The following is a 10,910-nucleotide window of genomic DNA, read 5'->3' as shown; positions in this document are numbered from 1 at the left end:
GGTGCAACTTGTAGTTCGTCAATGGAACCCGGTGTTGCCAGATGACAAAGGACAAAATTATTTTACCAAGAGTTTAACATTGCAAAATTTTGAGGAAATGAATCGGACATACCCAATTTTACGTTGCACTGGACCACCTGCTACAGCAAAATATTACCACAGACTGTGTACTGTATGCTTATCATGCAGTTTTCCCTTTTTAAATAAACATAAAAACGGTTGGATCAAAACTGACACTAGCAGAAGACCACGCTATAAAGAGACACAATGTGATACAAACATTTAACGATCGAATTGTTGTGCATCGTTGGATTATTTTTTAAATTATTAGTCGTCGAGGGTGAAATTATCGTACAAATATAATGATTTTCTACCTCTGGCAACGCTGATTCAACCTGCATAATGCTTCGATGCATAATACACTAGTGCCCTCTATGGGACATGCACTGCAATGGCATGCAAAATCCACTACACCAGAGGTTCTCAAATGGTCTCAACTAGGGACCCACACATTTTCCAATTGTCATTTTTTCGCGACCAATATGGGCTCGCGGGTTGCTGCCCGGATAGCGACCGATATTGTATATTAATATTTAATATATATATTAATACTGTGCCGCTCACAAGTCTGTGCTGGGAAAATAATCTATACATTTTGCAAGCAGCGTAATGAAGGAGTTAATCCAAGTTACAGCTCAGAGCGGCCTCATCATTCCACACACCATTCTTACTCACGGTGTCTTTAAAGAGCTAAAAAGAAAACGTCACACAAAAAACGTAATAGGTAGAACAACAGACAAGGCACTACCAACGAATAATGCTGAATAATCAACAACTATGTGAGCAGCAGCTATTTACAACAACAGTACAGCAAAACACGCTGGGAAACAGGAAGCGCTGTTGTCAAAACGATTTACGTCGGCCGCATCTCTGAGCTGTACGTCAACGTCGAAAACTAGAGCAAATAAAGGAATAATAAAAAGGGGAAAAAAAGGAATACAAATTATATGTGACGTATAAGAGTATTCAAGACTATGACATCATGAAATACAAATATGTTAAAGCCAACAAGTGTCAAAGCAGACGAGGCAAACGCGTGCCGAAACCTGCCAAAATTTAAAACGGATGTATGAACGATAGCATGATAGCACTAAGACAATTCCAGACAAATAGAAATGTCGGGTAAAATGGGAATTGTTGTAATATGGATAATGGCACAAATGTACTGAATTAGTTCAGTGGTTTGATGTCCTGAATGCCTTTGATCTGATCTGATGAAAACCATCCAGCATTCTGGAAAAATGGGCATGACAAGAAAAGTGGGATGTGGATAATAGCACAAATGTCCTCAACTATTGAACTATAACGATTGAATGGTTTGATGTTGGAATGGTTGGAATCTGTTAAGAAATGTGGAAGTAGTAGATCAAAGGCATTCAGCATTCAGAATAAAACGGGCATGTCAGGAAAAGTGGGAATTTTTGTGCTGTGGATATTAGAACGAATCTCCCGGAGGGCATTCACACAATTAAAAAAAGCCACATTGGTTGTATATTACGGTACATACAGTATTTTAATGTCATTTTGGATTTGTTGTTCGCGACCCACCGGTTGAGAACCGCTGCAGCACACAACAGTACAGTAGTAGTTTTTTCTATCATACAATTAAGACTTTGTCGGAAAATTTGGACCTTTTTCCACAAGACTTTATTTAATTTCTTCTAAAATGAAGACATCACAGTCCTTACCGTTAAATTACAACTTTATTGCAGTACTGTAATATGTTTTTCACGTAATATTGCAACTTTATTGTCATAAAATAAACTTTTACATTGAGTGAAATAAAGTCATTTGAAATATCTCACTTCTTTGGTCAAGCACCATTGGGTGCCATTTGTTTACAGCCATCCATCCATCCATCCATCCATCCATCCATCCATCCATCATCTATGCCGCTTATCCTCACCAGGGTTGCCCGTATGCTGGGGCCTATCCCAGCTGACTTGGGGCGAGAGGTGGGGTACACCCTGGACTGGTCGCCAGTCAATCGCAGGGCACATATAGACAATCATTCACGCTCACATTCATACCTATGGACAATTTAAAGAGTTGCCAATTAATTGTTTACAGCCATCTAAAACAAAAACACAAGTGACTGATGGGATGTTTTTGTTTGTTTTTAAACACAAGGGTAAGAACAGACAATTCATTTTTTCAGCCAAAATATCACATGGCATGCTGTTTCACAGTTCTGGTGTTGCCAAAAAACAACAACAAAAAAAACCCCTTGTGCTCCTGATCAACAAAAACAGATGGCAAAACCTGATTGCAGGTTAAACTTGAAAGCCATAAAAGTGCCATAAATGATACGATAGGGAATAAGTTATACATAAAAAACCCAGCTTCACAAGGCTGTTGTAGGCTTTAAATAACAGTGGTACCTCGGTTAACGTCCCCAAAATTATTGCAAAAATTTTGCCTCGGCTTGTGCTTGCATGCTTTTGTTTGTTTACGCTGACATCTTGGATCCTGCGCCCAAGACACAATCTTGTGATACTTGCACGTGGTCGCACAATGCATTGTGGGCCGCGGGCGCCCTTTTAAGAAAACAGCCTTTGTTTATATCACGAGAGAGAGATGCACGACGTAACAAACACAGGGACCACACAAAAGAGGGAGGAAATGTGCCGTAACCGAGCCAAGGGTGCAAGAACTCCGAATTTTACAGCTTAAAGAGAAGACCGTCGTCGTTTCAGAGGTATGTAAATGTGACGGAGTGGCTCCGTCATCGCCTCATCTACTTCAGCTCCCATGTAACAGTCTATCAACCCGGCCCGCGTATCAACCCGGCGGCGCGTTGAGGGTGACAGTCTGTGTTTCTGCCCGTCTCATTTTGACATCAATAGCACTCATTTCTGGTTCCAACAAGAAAACAAGTATTCATTTTCTATATTAAACGGCAAGGTACATGTTTATTGGTTCTAGAATGTTGATATTTAGCTTGATATATTTTTACAATTATGCAAATTGTGGTTGCAGTAGAATAATGTGTTTTTTTTGTGTATTGTTATTTTGTTAACTGACGCTTTTGTGTTCCCCCCCAACAAAATGAAGTATGTGATGTTGAATGTTCAGTTGTCCATTCATTTGTCATTTGTAATTATTTTTGCATCATTTTCTGCATGTAAAACTGTAATTATTGTCTATAAAATGTCTGTAGTGTTAACATTTTTGGGTGTCTGGAGCGGCTTAATTGGATTTACATTATTTCCTATGGGAAAATTTACTTTGCTTAAATTCCAATTTGGTTTGGGATGACGTTAACCAAGGCCCCACTGCATGTCCTTCATTGTTTGTTTACTTTTAGTCCACTAGGTGGCGCCGCTTCCTCACATATAAACGCAATATTGAAGTGGAGCTTGTGGTTGTGAGAAGACTTTGGAAAGGCACCCAGGTTTTAAAGAGACAGGACATTCCTGATTTCTGTAAAAAAAAAAGTGCCAGTTAATGTCCCTGAATGTGCAGTTCAATGCCTCCTGGAAGAAACAGTACGGTGACTCTTGCAAGGTGAGTATTATACTCCTGAGAGTTCTTTTCTGAAAGGAAAGCGAGTGGAGTCTTGTGGGGTCTTCATGTCTTCTTGAGTTTGTCTTGTTTCTCCGTGCGAAGGTGAGCGTCCAACTCATGCTTGAACAGGAGCATCCCCAGCTGGCCCTGCGAGGCCTCGTTCATGGCCTTGGAGTTCATGCACATGCGGTACTGGTCCGGCGATAGCTCGTCGGCGCATTCCTTCTTGTGCCACAGGTGGAAGAGGCCTCGCGAAGGCGCTCTCACCACCAGCATGTTACTGTGCAGGTACTTCCTGTATAAGTAGACATCCTCACCGCCCCAGCCTTTTATGTTCGTGTCAAAACCTCCTGAAGGGAAGAAAACATGGAGATGTTAGTAAAGCTATAGACAGTGGAACCCGCTTTCGAAAATCACAAATCGACATTCCTTTACAGTAATTCCTCGTCTATCGCGGTTGATCGGTTCCAGACCCGACTGTGATAAGTGAATTCCCGCAAAGTAAGATTCCTTTTTTATAAATAGAATATTTTTTAAGTTACAGCTAAGAAAACGTGTTTACCACCTTCTAAATCCGTTTTTTAACATTATTAGAGCCCTCTAGATATGAACTAAAGCCCGTAAAGTCAACTTTACACTTGTATTACCCAATATGGTAGACATAATAACAGAAAATAAGACATATTGGACATAAATAAGTAGACATGATGAGATTTTAACATCATTTATTTATTCTTACTGTATTTTCTTATTTTTCTTATCTCTCCTGTCTTTCCTTGGTTGTTTTATTTTTTGATTAAGTTTATTATGACATTTTTGCAGAGCTGATGGAAATGTGAATCTGTGATGTATCTATCTATGCCGACAAGACGTAAAATTTGCTTATATACAGTATATGCATTTTATATATATACTAATAATAGGCCATAATCAACGACGCAACAGCGGTAATTTACTCATGTATTTATTTTGAAAACTGTGATAGAGTGAAGCCGCAAAATTCAAAAAGTAAAGTGGCGAGACACAATTTGTGGCAGCCGGCCACTAATGAATTTTGACCGCCACAGATCGATTTGGCGCTACCTACTTTATGACACAACAAAATTAGTTAGATGTTGATTCAACAATCCTTCATTATCGCCCATTCTCCTTGTGTCTCTTGGGTAAGTAGCACTGGCTAGTTTCAGCTGCGAGGTTCGGTTATGTCGACAACCGCTTATGTCGACATCAGTCAGCGAGTCCCAGGCGCGTCGACACAAATGAGTTCATGACAAATCTTGGAATATTCCGCCTGAGACTAGGGCTTGGGCTGCATTCATAAGCACATGTTTTGGCCAGCCAAAGCAACTCTCACGCTGCATCACGGTAACCTGGTTTCATTTGTGAGGGAGGATGAATTGATGCAAATTGGTCTTGAGAGCCTCACTGCGAGATATGCTAAAATATGCACTCACCAGCCCAGAGCCATTTGATGCAGTGTAATGCAATAAGACCTCAAAGTCAAGACAATTTCAACTGTAAACAGTAGACAGTATTAAGTTAGCGCCGCGTACAGTATAGTCACCTATGTTGATGAAGTCCGACCTGTACTGGCACGTCATGCCGAAACCAAAATCCCTCCAGAAGCCTGTGTTTTCCTTTATCACCTGAGTGGAGAGGAAGAGGGGGAAGGGAGACACTTGTAGAGTTTGGTGTATTTGTAGGCTTATTTCCAGACTTCCCTGTGCAGTCGATTAGCATGCTGTAAAAGAAGATGAGTGTCTTTTACCAGCTGTTGCTCCATTGGCGGGATGTGCTGGGCACCACCGTAGACCACTGCGGGGTTGTACTGGCTGAACAACACCGGGTAGAATACCTTTTTACCTGAGTTGTGCGGAGAAACGTATCAGCCAGGCAGAAAACTAACGATCGGATGGGTAGGCGTTCACATGTCCGCGTCTCACCGGACTCAGCATTGAGTCTGCAGGAATTCAGGAAGTCTGCGGTGAAGTAGACATCCACGTCGCAGAAGAACAGCACCACATCGCCACCCTTCCACGCTTGGGCCCCGACATTCAGACCCCGACCTCTGGAAAACTCCTCGTCCAGCTGCAGGAGGGTGTAGTCTTTGAAGTTAGCCTCCCTGCAGGGGCGCAATAGGGAAGACGAGTGGGTGGATGACAGAGGTTCTGATAGAACCATCAGCTTCAATGTCCAAAACACATGCCTGGTGTTTGGATGCTTGATTTTCATGGCAGCCACTTTGGGCTTATAATCACCTTTCCACTTGAGCCCGGAGGTCGCCAAACTTCCCCTTTACGCTAAACAGTTAAATATATTGAAAGAAAAAACAGCTTCCATTTCAGCTTTGCGTTATATAAGTGACAAAACAGTTTATTCATTTTCTTGTGTTTTCTTGCTTTTTTTGGGAGAATGAACAGAACAAGAATTTCATTGCATAGCAGAACTACCTGTTTTACTGTGCATATCACAATAAAACTCTTGAATTGAATTGAATTGAATTGAATTTAATACAGCAGGGGTGTCCAAAGTGTGGCCTGGGGGCCATTTGCGCTAATATTCTCGTAATATTGCGACAATATTGATACAACTTTTGAATTACAATTTTATCCTAATATTGTTACGACTTCTTGTAAAAAACTTTATTTTAGTAAAATTCTATTTTTATTCTATTTATTCTAGTAAATTTATTTTATTTTACTTTTTTGACTTTACCCTCCTAATATTAGGAATTTTTTGAGTAAAATCCAGACTTTTTTGTAGTATATATAATAATTCCTGTAAAATTACGATTCATTTTGCTTTATTTGTTTACTTTATTCTCGTAAAATGACGACACATTTTCCCTTAAATTAAGACTCCTCCCGGTGTGACTCACGGTGTCAACTTACAAAGAACATTAAACTCATCACACAGCAACTTAACATTCTAAAGGTAGCTAATGCATTTCGTCTCGACAAAGCATTTCATTCAAAGCATTTCAAAGCTGATTCATTCAGCTGCCTCTGTACACCAGAGGAGCCAGAGAAGCCTCCGCCTCCGGCTTTTCTGGCAGCGGCAGCATTTTGAACTTTTGACTCAAATGTTTCAAGATATAATGAATCAACAATCACTTATGCACCCAACATTTAATAACCCTACAATTATTGTACTGACTGAAATGTAAGAGTGTATTTTTGTCCTGAAAACAGTCTGAAAAAGACGGATGGTCTTATGTTCACTGTCAAAACGATTTATAACTGCAAACCGGCATGTGGCGCCAAACCACTTCATCCCAAGAGGCACAGAAAGTAAAGGGTCGTCTTTTATTCGGGTTGGTAAAATAGTATGCCCTCCATTACTAGTTCCCACTGCTGGTTTTAGCAGACATACTGTCATTTGGTGTGGCAGCTACAGCTGAAGTTGTTCAAGAATGCGTAAACAGCTGCAACAGCTGTGATTTAACCCTGGGGCGTAATAATTGATGCCGTTAGTGACTAATGCTTAGCTCACGTAGGCTTTATACTGCCTTGGTTCTAGTGTCTATTCGGCCACCCACCGTTGTTCAATATTTTGTACACATGTAACCAGTGGAAACATGTTCCGCCGGGTGTAGCTCTCATATACATATCAGAGAAAAGCTAAGCACTTTATCTTCTATGGGTTATCCTGTTGTCAAGAACGTGAGCGCATAGACATGTCTTCACGTACGTCTTCCGTACAAACACAAACACCGTCTTGTTCCAGAGTCCTGAGAGGGGTGGACCCACCCGCTGGCACTAAACTGTCCCCAGATGGTGGAGACCCAGCACAATAGCTCAGTTTGTCTTGAACAATGTCAACGCAAGATGCTTTTTAATTGACTTTGACATTAAGAGTAGCCCTCTCACAAGAACAGAACTAATGTTCTTCTTGTGTTATGTCTTTGTTGGCAGTGTCTCTTAATAAAGAACTGCTTATTTGATTGGGTCTTTGCAGAAACCCTCTATTTGACGATATACGACTGTATCTATGAATGGAATCGAATGTGTTCAAAGTAATGCAACTCTGCAAGTCCCGTAGTAAGTATAAATTCCTTCCAAAATTTCGACAAAAACTTTTCCCCATGTAAATCCAATGAATCCGTTCCAGACACCCAAAAATATTGACAAAAAATAAATTTTATAGAGATGAATTATCGTTTGACATGTATAAATCAGTATGAAATCATTATAAATGACGAATGGATGGAAGTCATTGTTGATGCAGACTTCCCGTACATCGAATTCAATAGTGTTTCTCACTTTATCAAATTGCTGGCACTCGCAGCTTTCTTTGGCCCCATGGTGTGTTATTTAAGAGTTTTCAATAAGTAAAGTAAGTAAATGCACAGACAGTGAGTCAGCGATGCGTTGGTTGCTTTTATTTGGGAACTCGATTTCACGGTACGATACACTGCACAGGGCAAACGGGACTAGTTTGCTACTTGCAATGTTGTGCAAAAACGGACACAATGTGCAAAAAAAAAAAGCGAGACAACATTTTGGTGAAAATTTCTGGCCGAAAACCGAATCATACGAAAACCGGGCCGTACGAAAACCGAGGTCATTTTCAGAAGATCTGTAAAGTTTACGCTGTGACGCGCCAAAATGCTGTTGTCATGTCACCGAACAACTAAAAAGACACCATTTTTATCGCTTCTTTTAAAAACCATCTCACATGAACAGTCCCACCTCTTTGCGGACACAATGCTACGCTAACGCTGCTAGACATAATATCAGTAAGAATTGGAAATACCTGCTTGCTTCCATTTAAGTTTCTGCAGTGTAGAAAATCCTCTTAAAACATACAATAGCCTTGTTTTCTTGAATGGCTTTTTAAAAATACACCCTCACATTCGAGGCGTCATTACTGTAAGCATGATGACGTCTGACACCCAGTGGAGGACAAATGGAAGGAAATGCTGTCATGTCAGGTCCAATTCTGTTAGTGCTGCTCGGCAGAGAAAGACCACTTTTCTCCCTGCTTTGTTTGTGTTGTTGTGAGAGTGTGTGTGTCTGTGTGTGTGTGTGTGTCAGTCGTATCACTCATGCTTTTGCTCACTTGCAGCTGGACAGACCACTTGTCAGTCCGGATGCATATCTGACACACCAGCAAAGCATGCTTGCGGGTAAGCTTGTCATCTACAGGAAGATGCTTTTAGGCAAAATCTGAAGCATCCTTTAATCGTCCCACAAGGGAAAATGATACGCATAAGTTGTCAGTAAAAGCAACATTCAGGTTAACTTAACCAGCTTAATTTGATCCCGCTGTGCAAATTTGAGACTCAGACCTGTCTCTCAGCCGAATCCAGCTTGAATAGAATGACAGGCAGCAAATATAAAGGGTTGTGTGAAGATGATCCTTCCTTTTTACTCTCTCTCAGCTTCTGTTTCTTCCATTTGCATCCTATTTCGTTTGAGCTCTCTTCCCCCTTTTGGGAAAATCCCATCTCGTTCAAGGTTTGCTAACTTCTCGTCCCCAGTGGCGTTTTTATATGGAAAAACAATAGTGGGGCACCAACCACTTAGATCAGGGAAAATGAAAAATTCAAAATGTCGGTCTTTAAAAACAGCACAGCTCTACTGTCATAGAGAGGCTCTGAGTGTTTTTGCAGTACGTCCTTAAAAGAACGACAGAGTGAACTTTTGTAAACATATTGCTTGTGTTTTAATGTGTGACTATGACTTTATCCATGACTATATTAGTCATTTGGTGAGATAACAAGGTATGACAAAGCCTTGTATGGGCATTATCTACATAAGAATAATAATGAAGGGTCCTTATTTGTCTGAAAATAATTCCATTTCGTTGAATAGCCCTGACTGAGACGTTGTATTTTGTGATTTCTGCCTCATCCTGTAACTCTATCTTATCATATATCATCAAGCCCGAGGAGATGGCAATTGGCGATAGAGAGCAGGTGGCCATTAAGATTTTACATCATGCCAGCTGTGGCTTGGCAGTCATTTTTCTGGCCAAAGTTAGCGGTTGATGTTCATTACACTCTCTGGCCAGAAGATCAGGGGCCTCATCTATAAAACTGTGCGTGGAAAGCTGACTGAAAGTCTGCATTCGCCAGAAACCTAAAATGTGCGTACAGACAATAATATTTAGACCTAAAAAGACAAAAAGCCGCGTACGCACACATTCACGCAATTTGTGGTTTATAGATTCCACCTTGAGGAGAAGTGCACGTATGCAACTCCCACTCAAGTTACGCCCTTTCCACGCCTCCACTTCACCATAGAAGGTCAATGCAAAGTGACTCATGACTGTGGCGTCCATACTTAAAGAACCTTGATTGCACTGGAATCATGGCAGGTGGGAAAACGACGGGGATGAAGAAGCTGGCTTTCATGGAAATGGAGGTGGAAATATTGGAAAAAGTATCATATTTGGTAGACATAGCAGTGGCATAACAAATAAAAGATTGAGTGACAGCACGTCCGCTACCTTCCGTGTGAATGGAGCAGGGCCAACCTCATTTTCAGTGAGCGTGTTTCTACATTTTTTCCTACTTGATAACACATTTTAGATGAATATAAGCTTAGCAAAATCTGTTTAATTTAAAGTTGGACGCAATGACTCATAAAGGGGATGAAGAAGTAATATCAAAAATGAATTGCTGTATTTCCAGACGGATATTTTCAAATGATTGAACTTAATGATGACTGCCGCAACACACACATTGACGTTTGTGATGACATTGCCGCACATCTCAAGAGGGATTCTCAGAATTTCCTGACGGATGTTGGTCTTCAGGGCCTCGGTGGTCTGTGGGTTGTTGCAGTACACTCTCTCCATCAGGTATTGCCACAGAAAAATACATTTTTGAATATGTTCTCATTTCAAAAACTTGTGGATGATTAAAAAGTGCTAACATTTTAATATCATTTTTTAAAATTAATCATCATTTGTGAAAAAGGAAAGAGATAAGTTTACGCACACTGCCCTGACACTATCCACACAAATAAAGGCCGTGGTCAATAAATTGATGACATACGCAACGGAAAACTTTTTTTTGATAAACTCTCCAAAGAAAGCGAAAAATGGAGCACTGAGAACATATTAGCTCTGTGTCTTGTAGACTTAATCTAGAAATATTTAATTGACAATCTGATGTTTGTTATAATTAATATTAATTAACATAAATCCAACACATAACATTGCCATGATTACAAAATAAGATGATGAAGTATTCAAGCGCTGCGCCGTGTTTTTTTATTTATCTTTTAGTCCAGATACTATACGCTCGTCCGTAATGGTGTTTATGACGAATGACAAATGATATCCATCAGTGTCATGTCGAATAACAAAAGTTTCCGCAAACATTTTAAGTCAGT

The 10,910-nt window shown here is 40.4% G+C and overlaps 1 protein-coding gene across 2 annotated transcripts in view; it reads right to left on the bottom strand.

Annotated features, from left to right (window-relative positions):
• Positions 1 to 1,753: 1,753 nt before the first annotated feature.
• csgalnact1a (chondroitin sulfate N-acetylgalactosaminyltransferase 1a) overlaps positions 1,754 to 10,910 on the bottom strand; it is a 36,081-nt gene continuing 26,924 nt past the window's right edge. The window contains exons 5-8 of one of the 2 annotated variants that reach the window (XM_054756784.1): positions 5,511 to 5,689; positions 5,336 to 5,430; positions 5,132 to 5,213; positions 1,754 to 3,917 (exon numbers count right to left, since the gene is read on the bottom strand). In XM_054756784.1, coding sequence (XP_054612759.1) covers positions 3,631 to 3,917; positions 5,132 to 5,213; positions 5,336 to 5,430; positions 5,511 to 5,689 — 643 coding nt within the window. In that variant the 3' untranslated portion in view covers positions 1,754 to 3,630. Of the gene's footprint in view, positions 3,918 to 5,120; positions 5,214 to 5,335; positions 5,431 to 5,510; positions 5,690 to 10,910 lie in introns of both variants that reach the window. The other variant, XM_054756785.1, reaches the window with a different exon arrangement.

The sequence above is a fragment of the Dunckerocampus dactyliophorus genome, chromosome 17, assembly GCF_027744805.1.
Source record: "Dunckerocampus dactyliophorus isolate RoL2022-P2 chromosome 17, RoL_Ddac_1.1, whole genome shotgun sequence".
NCBI lineage: Eukaryota > Metazoa > Chordata > Actinopteri > Syngnathiformes > Syngnathidae > Dunckerocampus > Dunckerocampus dactyliophorus.
This window is presented reverse-complemented; position numbering and strand designations above follow the sequence as displayed.